The following is a 14,262-nucleotide window of genomic DNA, read 5'->3' as shown; positions in this document are numbered from 1 at the left end:
GGGGGGGGGGGTCTTCTGATAACACACATGGGCTGATATACACAATCCAAATGCAAGAACCTATAAGCTTTAAGGAAGATGTATACATGTGGAATTTTATATGTACTCATTTTTTATGTGTTCTAATTTTAAAACATTATGACATCTGAGATGTGTATAATTTATACATTTCCACAAATACACCGTACAGAGGTGTTTGTAGACTCCTGATCATCACACCCATATCTGGACCTTCCATGTCACAAAGTTGGAACAATTGCATAGGTTGGAACAATTGTAAAGGATCTAACAATACCCCTGCGTACCGTGTGAGGTCCATAAAGACATTATTTGCAAATGATGGAGTGTAAGAACTTGAGTAGCCTGCAGAGAGCCCTGACCTAAACCCCACTGAACACTTTGGTGAACAAGAAAGCCAATTGCACTAATGCTCTAGTGGCTGAATGAGTACAATTCCCTACAGCCATACTCCAAAGTCTATTGAAAAGCCTTCCTACATGAGTGGATGACTATATAGTGTATGTTGACTACATATATAAAATACATTTCTTTTGCTATATTAACAAAATGTATGCACCTTAAATGTATATTGCTATAGCAGATCCATCTGTCTAGATTTTTTTTCATTTCAGTGGGTCATAGCCAGAAGGATTCATTACAGTTAGTAGGCTTGTGTGTGGGCTGCATTGCTTTTTACAGTAGCGGGTGAAAAAAGGGCATTATTCACAACACTAGTCTATTAATAATGTATAAGCAATATCTCTTGAGCTTAAAAAACAACTTACTTCTCTTAAACACTGAGTGGAATTAATATAAGATCAACCTTAATGTATCTCACAATTTCTCTTTAAATATTGATTACAAAGTACAAGTCACATATTGTTTGCCTTGATTTCATTTACCAACAAAGATGCTGGCATGGAGTACATATCAGTAGTATCAGTACATTTACAGAGTTCCTTGAGAAACATTAACAGGATTATAAAAGTCAGCAAATATCCCCAAGAAATGTTCTGTTCTTTCCTATTTGAAAGTGATATAAGAAACTGATAAATCGATATTATGTTACGTTATTCATATTTCATATTGCCAAAGACCATTATTTCTTCACCAGCAAAACAATATGTATTCAAATTTAGTATAGCTTACTTGAGAAATGAATCTAAATTAAATTCAACCACTGTAAAAACCTGTTACATGTAACACTGTAGCAGACAGTGGTCCAAATTTAGCCATGGTGAGATCAGTGCTAAGAGACAGACAGTGCAATCTGAGGAACTCATTTCCACCAATAGACTGTCAGCACTTCTCCACTGGCATCCAGACCATGGCGTCATCACTACCTGACTGCTTTTGTCAGGTCAGAGTTTAGGAGGACATATTTGTAAATAGAGTAAATACACACCAATAATATTATGACCACATGCCTTATATTGTGCTGTTCCCTATTTTGCTGCCAAAACAGCCCTGACCCATTATGCACTGTGTATTCTGTCACCTTTCTATCAGAACCTTCATTAACTTCTTCAGCAATTTGAGTAACAGTAGCTCGTCTGCTGGATCAAATCACACGGGCCAGCCTTCACTCCCCACATGCATCAATGAGCCTTGGCCGCCCATGACCCTGTCGCCGGTTCACCCTTCATTGGACTACTTTTGATAGATACTGACCACTGCAGACCGGGAACACCCCACAAGAGCTGCAGTTTTGGAGATGCTCTGATCCAGTCGTCTAGCCATCACAATTTGGTCCTTGTCAAACTCGCTCAAATCCTTTCGCTTGCCCATTTTACCTGCTTCTAACACATCAACTTTGAGGACAAAATGTTCACTTGCTGCCTAATATATCCCACCCACTAACAGGTGCCATGATGACGAGATAATCAGTGTTATTCACTTCACCTGTCACAGGTGATAATGTTATGTCTGATCGGTGTATAAGACCAGTTTAATGCATACACATTTGTCCTTCCAGATAACTATTTTTGTCGGGATGTCAAATTTCTAAGGTTAACTTAGAAACTTCCCAAGTGGGTTTGCCCTCTGGGTTCTCTGGTTTCCTCCCTTCTCAGTACCAGTAGGTGGATTGGTTGGTCCCCTGAAATGGGACCATGACTGGTGTCACGTCCAGGGGGTATTCCTACCTCCCTGGGATAGACTTCAGATCCATAATAAAGCAGTTACTATCAAAGCAGTTAAGTATCATTCAGGTATCTTTTGGCAAATGTTTTTTTTTTATTACTACACCAGCCACTCACGCAGTCTGCATGCATTTGCCATTTTCTGCCATTCTGACAAAACAACTCGAAACGCCCTTTCATTGAGTCCAAACTCAGATCCCGTATCAGTGTCGCGTTAAACACTAGCACGCGCGCCCCAATTTCCCCGTTTTCTACAGCGATTTGGCTTTTCCCCCAGAATTCAGCACTGAACAGCTCCTCTCGCGCATCATGGCATGAGAAGAGATCTGAAAAGCTCGAGCAAATTCATCGCACCCGAATACACTGAAATCTCTAAATGCGGCTATTGTTCTCCTGCAAGTGTTGAGTTCTCGCCGACTCAGCTGACGGGACGGAACGGGCGCAGCTTTCCGTGACACGAGTGGCAACAAAAGCGAGTCGTGTCTTCCCTCTACAGTGCGTTACAAGCTTTACTCTGCAGATCTGAGTGAAAGACGGAGCATATGCGTGTAAAAATATGCATGAATGAGCTTGCTGGTTACTGTGCCCTTTTGGGGTTATCGATACGTCATCGCGATCTGTGAGGGATTGGCCGCTTTTCCGCTTCCTTTTTATTTCTTTCTCACAATTTGCAAACGCGGCCAGTCTTCGCCTCCGGAACGGCAGGATTCCCACAGTTGGGGAAGGTAAACTGCATTTTTTTTATTATGTGATATATTGCACTGATTTAAAGAAAAACACAGTGTCGGTAGTCGTTGCACTCATGAAAATCCATGTCAGATGTGCTACTTCTGATATATTTTGCATTTTGTAGCTCATTCGGTGTTCACTTTAGTCTTACGCAGGAATGCCGCAGCTAAAAATGAAATCGCTTGCCTTCCAAATCGGTGTTTTTTTATCTTGTAAATAAGATTAATTTTAACCTGCGATTATTATTTTTATTATATAGCAGACTATCCATAAAGAGGCAGGCCTAGCAAGGATCTTTATCTATTAATTATTCATTATCAAAGTTCAGGCACTATTGCGGAGGTTTTATCAGTCCCACTTCTCCTGGTTGGACAGAAATAAAATATGTAAGCAGTGTTCATGCTATACAGTAACTATTTTTTTTATGTTTAGTCAGTCATTTCGGAGTTTAGACTACTAACTACTAAAGTGATTATGAGGTTTCATAGGGTTTTTTTTGCATTAACCGCATTAGCACGTTTATTCAATTCTATACTGGATCTGTTTTAGGGTGCCTCCCGAGGGAATCTTGAAATCCTTCTGTGCAAGAGGAATGAGCGTGATATAAAGGCAACGGTGACACACAAGGGGTGGAAATTCGCCTACAGCCGTCGTCACCTCGTCCGGTTTTTTTGAGGAGGAATACACTTCTTAAAAGGACTAAATGAGCGCCGGGTCTTCCGAAAGCCTGGTGCTTTCGATTCCACCGTGCAACGCGAATGGCACGGCGCGCACCAATGGCACGTGCGCCGACCCCACCGATCCGCTCTTCCGTTCGTTTTCCTCCACGATGGTGCTCTTAGTGCTTGTGGCGATGATCGCCGGCACTATCCTGGTCTCCCTCGCCACCTTTCACTTGCACAAGAGCAAGCTGAGGAAGCGCAAAATGCAGAAAGCGCAGGAGGAGTACGAACGCGACAGCGGCCGCCCCAAAGCCGTGCGAGGGAAGCCGGCGATCAGGCACTGCGTAATGGAGAGACCAACGGCGGTACAGAAAAGCGATCTGAACGCGAAAATATCGGATAAAGAAGCCACCGGCGGTGCAAGCATCCCAGAGAAAGAGTACACGGATAATACGAGACATACAAGCCAGACGCGTGGCGATCACCTGTTGGAATCCGTCGCGGTGTCTTGATTAATGCGGTGCCATCCCAATGATTTGACTCTGTAAATACATCCCGTGTTTTCGTATAATTATATTACACGGGGGGATACAGAATCGCCTCTATACGCATGAACAGTGCTAAGTCTTCTTCAGCTTCAGGAGGGAGGAGCCCGGTGGAAACAATAGACGCGTGCTTCAAGGCCAATAGATTTATAACGGTTTATAAGATAGTGTCCCTGTGTGTGAGGACTGTATAGATCTCCTTCTTTCATCCATGTGAATAAATAGACTCCCACCTCTAGAACAAGGATTGCCTGCTATAAAATTGTCATCTGGATCGCCAGCGTTGATGGATGATGTGGACCAAACTGTAATATATGATTAGGAGTAGGCGACATGCTGGATGGTATATTTGTTGCCAAAAGTCAGGTATGACTTCATGCTTGAATTGAGGATAGATATAGCAGGGATTCCTGTATGTTAGAGCTGAAATAAGGACTAATTCAAACACTTCAACGTAGACTTCTTCCTCATACTTCCTGGTACATATTTTAAGAGTATTTCCCTACAGTCTGCTCAGCAAGGTCCCCAGTGTTAACACCCACAGTGTAGGAATTTAACATTAACATTTGATTTATGAATGAACTCTTACATTTCTCATTTGCATTCAGATAGAATAACTCAGTATGGAGGACTATGATATAATGCAACACTGTGGATTTTGCTGTGCACCTTTATTTATAGCTGTCTATTTTTTAAAAAATGTGTATTGATATTAGGCAAAATTGTGATCTAAGTTTATGTCAGGTATAGGCCTAAGATCAGGTGAGAGCTGAGAACTTTCTCTGAGAGCTTGGCATGAAGAAGTGTGGTAGTTTAGCCCCTTTTCCCTGAGACTGTTAGCGCACTATTGCAGCTCCTAGTGGTAGTATTAAAAGCATCTTCATGTTTTGGTCAGAGTGCAGTAAATCCCATAGCGATATACAATATATATCCAGAGGTATTTTAGTTCTGTATTATGCTACAGCTTTGGCTCATTGCTTTCTTCTTTGCAGTTTTGCTCAAGATTAATCTAAAACTAACAATTAACTATTTTATTATACTATGATTATATCTAAGGAATGTCATTTAAAATCTACAGTGAATAAGACTTTTTCAAAAGTTATTTTCTGTATTTCTTTGACGTTGTGTTTAACCATAAGGAGACATTTAATATAACATTGTAATGAACACAGGTATTATTTTATTTTATTTTTCAATGCCTACTTTGAAATACCAATAAAGAATTGTGAAAATTGTGTGTGTGTGTGTGTGTGTTCTTCTTGCAGTTCTAAATGGAGCATCATTAAGGTAATAGGCTCATTAGTATAATGTGCTAATCGTGACAGGGAATAGAAAAGCCCATTACAAGCGAGCTGGCATTCTGCTGGAGAATAATATGTAGTCATCCAGTGTTATAAAATGTCTGTCCAATATGAACAAAGATTTTGGCTTTTGGCTGTAAAGTTGAAATAATTGAAGCCATTTTGGTGGTGTGTATTCACAGAACGCATTTCATAAAGCAACTCAGAAGTTATGACAAATTCTGTTGTACCTTTTTCTTTAAATGCCTTGTGTCATTATAGCCCGTTATAGTCTTTACATCCACCTGTGTTCCATGTGCATTTGTGAGACTGGGTGAGCATTGAACACCTTATTAGTAGATTCCTGAAACCATCAAGTTCAAGTAATCAGACAACAGAAATAGGTACTTATTTGCTTGCCATAACATGCTGCTCACTAAGATACAGGCCCTCCATGATGCATTTCAGCTAAATCTAACAAGGAATGTTTCATCCAGGCCCCTAGAGGACCCCCTTAGTAGGCCCGGGTTAGTAATTTATGTTATCCACCCACAGTGACACAGCTGCACATAACTATCAAAGCATCTAGCACAGAAAAGCATAGAAACCATATCTACAGCTTGGCATTCAAGAAAGAAAATTGTCTATGCTCTCTGGATGAGAGTGATAAAGAGCAGCACTGACCAGTCATGGGTATCTGTGGACTTGTATGTGTAAGCCAACTATTATCACTTTCCTCCATGTGTGAGTAGCTACCCTGTAATATAGCATGAGTAGATACAGTGATTGGGTTTATATGACTAAGAGTAGGAACTTAATATACACATTTATATTAATTTTACATTTGCTCAATTGGCTGATGCTTTTAACAAAAGTTACTTACAATCAGTGCAGTGACTGAGCAGTTGAGGGGTAAGAGTGCTGGGATTAGAACTCACATCCCTCCAATCAGTACAAATAAAGCCCTTAACACTGAGTTCTGTGCGTTTAGATTCTACACAGAAAAGTAAAACCAAACTCATACCGTAGGTTTAGATGAAAAAATGGTGTCTGACTTGTGTCTGTTCAAGTCAGTTTTAATTACCATTGACAAGACGCTTTATGTATTCATCTCGTAAAAGCTTAATTGCCCAACTCCAGCAATATCCAGTGATTGTAATAGAAGCAATGATAGCCAAGTACTAAAACATTAATTAGTGTAAATGGCTCACAGATATGTCCTTTTTTTCCCATGCTTGTATTGTGGGCAGATTAGCTGTAGCTAATTCAAGTGAGACACCTAGCCTTGCCAAACTACTGCAGAACTTACTATTTTTTACTTCCTTTCTCCCTCACCCTCTGTTTCTCATTGTGTGTGGTCTGGCACAGTCATGAGCAACACATTCCACACTTAACAGCTTTTTCACTGGGAAGATATGGACTGTGGAGGATGAGCCACTTAGATAAAAGCTTTAGCAGCCATGCATTATAGGTGTGGGAGTGAGAGTGCTTTCCCCCTAACTCCTGCTTACCGAATGACCTACAATTTTAATGGACTTGGTAATCAGAGGGGCCAGAAAAATCATCTGACACCCTTGAGTGTTTGCATATCCTAAAATGAATAGGTATATTCCATGCATAGGGGAGGTTTTTTTAAAGTATTCAGACAGTTAATATCAGATTGTACAATTAATATCAGATAATACACTGAGCAGTTTAATTATATATATATATATATATATATATATATATATATATATATATATATATATATATATATATATATATATATATATATATATATATATATATATATGCACACCTCATGTACTGTATATGTTAAACAGCAGAAATGTCTTTATATGAAATGCTATCAGTAGGTATACTGATTCCAAGGAAATTGGGATGCTGGAAATGCTTATTTTTATTCCTCTAAAAGCATTTTACATTTGGGAAAAATGAGAACATTTTGCGTAACAGCAAACAGTCTATGACATAGATGATTTTGCAAATTAGTGTCATTTCATATAATGTACTACTGCCAAGCTATAAAAGATGCTGTGAGATGTTCTTGCATTATGATATAATTCTACATATTCTTCTTGCTACCTGCTCCAGATAGCTTTACAGTTCAGTATGTGAGTTCTCTCTGCCGGAAGAGATAAAATGGCTGCTCACTTCAGAAAAAGGACAAAGCCACTCACTTACAGATGCCTGTGTCGAGCTTTTACGGAAAATGGCAGTTAGGTCGATGGTTTAAGAAAGAGATGCAGTGAGTTCTCATACACACAACACTTCAGATCTCATGCTATGATGCTTTAGTGTGTAGGAGTATTGCCAATATGTAGTGTGCAGATGAAACATATCAAACAGCTCTAGAGGAAAACTGAGCCAGGGGATAAAATGGAAAAAGAATGTTGCCCTGAATTGCCCTCAAGACAAGTGACTGACAGTAATGAGATGAGAACTGATAAAATTCTGTAATAAACAGCTACAAAATGGGCCAAAGTGGACACTGCCAGCCACAGATGTAGAAAGGCTTTTACAGAAATAGATTGAGAAATGGGAGAGTGTGAAGGCAAAAAAAGGATCAAATAAGACAATAATGGCAAAATATCTAAAAATGTGTACTGCATTAGTTACAACAGCTATGTTAAGACTAAATTATTCCAATAACCCTAGCCTATGCACTGACTTTCAGTACAATAAGAATAGTCTAATTCTGAGAGCAGTGCTTATGTAACGTGGCAGCCAGACCCAGACATACAGCTGAATGCAAGTTTGAATGTGATATAAATATTTTCAACTAACTTTTCTACGCCCACCCTCTCTGTGCCTTTGTAACTTCATAACCTCTTTGCAGAACCTCTTTGTGTCCTCACATTTGCAGTTTTTGCTGTTCTTTTCTTACTGATATTTCATTTATAATTGAAATGTTTGGTGAGGGAGTCGAGGCAACATTTTAATCAATTTTATTTTTCCTATAAATGTTGCCTTGGGGTTCGAACCATTTTTCTGTTTCAGCATCCAACATTAATTTTTACTACCTCACGCTAACTTAGACAGAGCAAAATATCTCTGGCAAGTTTCAAAGACATACTGCAAACTACAGTTCATTCTGTTTTGGCTATAGGTTTTTTAGTCTAATCCTTAACTAGTCTGTTTGCAGATCTCCTGAGATTGTGCCTATATAATGTTTACAGTTTGATTAGAAAAGAACAGAGAGTAGAGAATAGACAACCTGCAAGACAAAACAGAGATAAGAAGGCTTAAGGAGAAAATAAGAACGCTTTTGTGTCAGTTTGTTTTTAGAAAAATGGTAAAAGTGAATTCAATATGCATGATAGGATTAAAATATCCTGGAGGTTATTTTGGTGTTTATTAAAACTTTTTAATGGGCCTTTGGGATAAACTTGGAGGGGAAGATAGTAACCAGTGTGCATGTCTTGTTACTTGAGGGAGTGCTGATGAGTCAAGAGGGTGATTGCAAGTTGTGCTTGCTGGAGTTTTCTTCTTCCTCAGGGGAATCTGCAAAAAGACACATATGTTGGAGTGTTGTTCCTCTGCAGAGAGTGCCATATTTATCCTTCTCATCACGAGACACCCACTGGGAATGATTGGGAAGCTGAGCGGCCTCCAGCCGCGTCTGGGCAGATTCAGCTCCGCCTCACTCACAAGATTGTGTTTTTTGCTGAGGTTGCTGATGGTCATGCAATGGCAATTAACGATATCTGACTTTAAAGATACCACTGTTGTACCACTGTGGCAGCAGCAGTGACGAAAGTTAAATCTGAACTTCCTGATTCATGGCAGATTGAATGTTATTCTTATCACTGATCTGTCCTTTTACAGTGCTTTGCACAAATTTACATTGCTCTGAAATTATCCAAGGTGAATTCTCCTGAGTTAAGAATCAGTTATTATAGATGCATGAACACTTTTTGAACAATTTTTTACTTTTTTTGTATCCCCCTCTATTTTGTATTTTGTGTCAGTTCAGACACACAGTCATATAGATCCCAAGTTCTGGGTAGTAACTTAAAATAATATTGTAAAACTTTTAAGGGGGATGAATTCTTATGCCAAGGCACTGTATGTCTGAAACAGGAAGTAACGTGAAAGCAGTGTATAACTCAACATCCCAAATTTAAACACACACGACATAACTGAGTTTATATGTAATGAAACGAACATGTTATAGTGAATATCTCATCTCAGGGTATATAGATGATGCATTGTATGTATTATCATGTAGATTTGACATTTTCCTGCAAAGTGAACGTAATCTCTGTTCTATTTGTTGTCATTTAATCATCTTTATTGTATCCTTAGAAATGAGCTCTGGGAAGTTGCAAGATTTTAAAGCTGTTCTTTCTTGTCCTTCTGCTGAGGATGGAGCATCTAATACTTAAAAGATCAAGCAACAGCTCTACAACCGAAGCAGGATGGTGACCTTTAAAGAAATATGCTCTTTGTAAAATATTAGTACAAAACATGACATGTCTATGTTGTTCAGGAGCTCTTAGCAGCCCAGCAGCCACTTAGGTAATACCACAATTCACCGAGCAGACGAACATGACAATATTCAGGACAAAAGAGCGATTACAGTAAAGGATGATCAAGGTGTACAGAATGCAAATTCCAATGTGCTGCATTAGGTCACTTGGTAAAAAATATTCTGTGTCCTTGCTGGAAGTTCTTTCATATACTCAAGATGAGTGAGTTTATACTGGAGTATACAATCACTGAAACAATAGAATAGCCCCTTCAAAAAGCCTTCCTCTATTGCCTTGTGCCATTAAAATTCCTCTCATCAATCATGGAAATTCAAATGATGTGAAAGCCTCTCAGCGCCGTCCTCTGCCTGCTCCAGCATAAAATCAATCAGACAGCCCAAGTGCATGCTAATGAGCGGCCTTGAGCTGGAGAAGCTGAAGCAGGCTGTCATGGTATCCAGTCACACAGGTTGATATGCCCAAAGCATATATTGAGGCTTATTCAAGTCCAGTGATCAAACAGGTATTGTGGTTTCTTTAATAGCATTTATTTAAAAAAAAAAAAATTGGAAAAATTGGAATTGGCCCATTGGAATTTAATATATTTTCTGTCAAGATGAGCTAAAGGAGTGTGATATAAAACTCATAATGAGCAGTGTGATCAGCCAAGAGATAACAGTAGATGGTATTACACTGACAAGATACTAGGTTTTATTTCACAGACTGAAAAAAAACCATCAACATTCTGTACCTATCTGATTTGTTTGAAGGCAGCAGATTTCCAATGGAAATAATACAGAGTTTACATTGTAAAATAACCTGTTGTTATGTTAAAGTATGTTACAGCAATTTACAGTAAACAATATGTAATATATAAATATTGTATACAGTAACACATAACCTACTACCTTTGCTTATTTCTTTGATGCAACTGATCTGAAAGTTTTGCCCAAACGTGTTAGCTTGGCTATATGCTGAGATTCAACCACACAACCTTCGCATCTGTGACTGAAAGCCCTAACCACTCAGCCATCATATCTACAGCATAACAACACCTAATTTTGCTTGCACTGATTCATCTACTATTCTAACCACTGAATTATTTCCACTAAAATATTGCATTGAAGCAGTACAAGCTTATCGAGCTCGTTGAGGCAGTTCATTGGGTAAGGATTTGAGTTACAGTCAAGCAGATAGTCTGTTCAAATCCCAGCACCACCCAAGTGCCTTGAATGGGTCATTGAGTAAGTCAGTTCATTTCAGTTGTATCAGGCAAAAAGTTATTTTATTCCATGTACAATATTATAGTCCTTTACTGTAAATATGTTTTGCAGTTGTCTACTGTACATTTTACAGTTCTTTATTGACAAACCAGGTTAAAATAACTGTAAACTCTACAGTAAATGTTACAATATATTATAGTACATTAAATGTTATACTATATTAAATATAGTATAAAGTTATTAAAGGGAAGTTAGAATATTTCCAAGTGTAAAAAGATTAAATTGAAGAACCAGACTGTGTATGATGTATTATTTTTCTTGCCTTGCAATGGCACATTTCACAAGATTTATGTTATTCTGTTCTATTGTGCGATTTATCATACAGATTCTGGTTGTTGGGATGTACAAACTTTGTACTTTTTTATATGGGGAAAACAAAGATAAATGACTTATTGAGTCTAATGTATTTCTGTGTTAAAACTTTTGTTTCTCATGTCTCATTTCACTAAAACTTGTAAGAGTTTTTAAACCAAAATTCTGGTCTGACAAAACACAAAACGAATTTGACGCATTTTTGCTTTTATTGAATATTGATAAGCTGCCTTGCTCGCTACCATATTTTAAGCAATAATGCTTTTCTAGTACACACTGCTGAAACACACTTACCCTTCACATCAAGAACACCTGTACACCCGTTTATTCATGCAATTATCCAGTCAGTCATGTGGCAGCAGTCAAATGAATAAAATCATGCAGATACAGGTCAAGAGCTTCAGTTAATTTTCATATCAAACATCAGAATGGGGAAAAATGCCACTTTAGAATTAGAATGTCTTTAGTGACATTGTAACATGTACAACAGAATGAAAAAATTCTTCCCAATCAGTGATTCACTCATCGTATTCTAAATGAAAAAGGAGCATAAAAAATTGCTAAATTGAGAAATTGAACTGAATTGAGTATTTCATGTTTTACTGATTTTGTGAGATTTTCACACAAAGCAGTCTTTTACCAATCTTTGACTGTTCGGTTTCAGTGAGCCTGTGCCCACTGTGGATTCCTGTTCCTAACCCAGTCTGGCCATTCTTATTTGACCTCAACAAGGCATTTCTGCCCTGCAGAACAGCTGCTCAGTGGTTGTTTTTTTTTGTTTTTCACACCATTCACTGAAACTGTAGTAAATGTAAATCCCAGGCAATCAGCAGATTCTGAAGTATTCAACTCAAATCTTCTGGCATCAGCAGCCAAGCCCCAGTCTTAAGTAAGTTCAAGTCCATGAAAGAAATGACATTTCTCTACAGGGTTTTTGTGTCTGTCTCAGTCTGTCTGGACTGACCTTCTCAGCCAGTTGCCAAACAGAAGGAAAATAAATGAATGAATAAAATTGTGGTAGTAGAGAGTGTTCTGAAATCTCTCACATGTCTTTAGTTGGGTTGAGATCTGGTATGAATGAAGCCAACAGTATTGTTGTTATTTGCAGAATTTTCATACTCATTAAACCTTTCAGTGAGTCCTAGAGCACTGTGGATGGGGCAGGGTCAATCTGGATCCTGGATACAAGTGGACTCAAGCTATGCCAGGATATGCCAGCGGTGGTGGCTCAAGTGGTTAAGGTTCTGGGTCATTGACTGGAAGATCAGGGGTTCAAACCCCAGCACTACCAAGTTGCCAGTGTTGGGCCCTTGAGCAAGGCCCTTAACCCTCTCTGCTCCAGGGGTGCTGTATCATAGCTGACCCTGTGCGTTGACCCCAACCTCCAAGGATGGGATATGTGAAGAAAAGAATTTTGCTGTACTGTAATGTATATGTGACAAATAAAAGCAAATTATTATAACAGATCTACTGTTTTTTTTCCATTATGGTCTGTCAGTAAGCAGTATGCAAACAAAGAGAGATGAGATGAGTAGAGCTGCATGTTCTCCTTTTCACTCTAATAATCAAAATGTTGAAGCAGTGTACAAAAAATTCTGACAAGTTAGTTTTTACTGGCAATAAGGTAACTGGAAAGCTCAGCTAACTTGCATTGATGCAACACTTCCACCACTGAATTAATCTGCACTAAAAGATTTCATTTAATCAGTGCAAGGTAGCTGAGCTTGTTGTGGTGGCTTAGTGGTTAAAGCTTTGAGATACAGTTCATAAAATTGTAGGTTTACATCCCAGTACTGCCAAACTGCCATGATTGGGTCCTTGACAAAGACCATTAACCTTAAGCTGAGTTGTATCCTTCATCAGTTACAAGCCTTTGCTTTTTAAAAGCATCAGCCTGCTTATGTGTTATTTTATACTATGTAAGATATTGCAGATGTTTTCTGTGAACATGTTTCATAATTGTTTGCATTTTCAGCATGAATCTGATACGGTATTATAATATAAATGAAATTCATTCAAGTTACACATATACAGCAGGTTATCACTGTGCAAATATTTACAATATCCTTTTACAGTGCGAATTGCATTTTAGTTTAGAACATTTTAGTGCCAGATCCAAGCTGCAACTGCAACCTGAAATACTTTTTCTAATATAGAAGTGCTTTGCGGGTCTCCATTAGAAACTATAGTATACCTTAATACTAGTACCAACAGGCCACCATAACCCCAGATAAGAATAGAGATAAATGATAGTTGTAGCAGGCTTCTGGGTGGCTTTAATCCCTGCTGGCTCACTTTAACTTGTTGGACCTCAGAGTCCACTACAACTAGAGTGGACACACTACAGGGTGGTCCAGAGTCTTCTTCAATTACCTATTATTGCTGTACACTTGCAAAAACTAACCAAATCAATAAAAATTAAATTAAAAAACATCTTCAGGCTTGAGTGAGAACGAGCAAACTCGGCTTTGTTGTAGTAAGACGATTCTTACTAAAATGGCACTCAAACACAAAGGGCCAGGCTCGGTGCGGTCAAGTACGACTGCCTGTAAAAAATCTCTTCTATTTATCCCCTCATCCTAATCCTCCTATCACTTTTTTTTCTCAAGATTGTTTTAAATCATTAGCACACTTTTTTTCTGATAATAAACATACCCTATAAAAAACACCCCTCCCTTCTTTTATTTGTCTATGTTTTTATTTTAACTGATGACCCTTTGAATTCCAACCACTGACCTTTAAGTTAGACAAAGTGCTGTTTACTATACTTGTTCAAGTGAGCTCTGTTTTATTGTTACAACTGCAGGAATATTTATTTATTATTATAATCTGTGT

General features: G+C 38.4%; 1 protein-coding gene across 1 annotated transcript; it reads left to right on the top strand.

The window, feature by feature from the left end:
- Positions 1-2,346: 2,346 nt before the first annotated feature.
- Positions 2,347-5,271, top strand: si:dkey-35i13.1 (uncharacterized protein C11orf87 homolog). Its single transcript, XM_058413052.1, has 2 exons — positions 2,347-2,866; positions 3,420-5,271. The coding sequence occupies exon 2, from the start codon at positions 3,574-3,576 to the stop codon at positions 4,042-4,044; it is 471 nt and encodes a 156-aa protein (XP_058269035.1). The 5' UTR covers positions 2,347-2,866; positions 3,420-3,573; the 3' UTR covers positions 4,045-5,271.
- Positions 5,272-14,262: the final 8,991 nt, after the last annotated feature.

This window comes from Hemibagrus wyckioides, linkage group LG17 (genome assembly GCF_019097595.1).
Source record: "Hemibagrus wyckioides isolate EC202008001 linkage group LG17, SWU_Hwy_1.0, whole genome shotgun sequence".
Classification (NCBI taxonomy): Eukaryota; Metazoa; Chordata; class Actinopteri; order Siluriformes; family Bagridae; genus Hemibagrus; species Hemibagrus wyckioides.
Note: the sequence above shows the minus strand (reverse complement) of the source record. Positions and strands in the feature narration are given on the sequence as shown.

Bases quoted from the DNA above. Each gene is read 5' to 3' on its own strand.
- si:dkey-35i13.1 (XM_058413052.1), top strand. From the start codon at position 3,574: ATGAGCGCCGGGTCTTCCGAAAGCCTGGTGCTTTCGATTCCACCGTGC.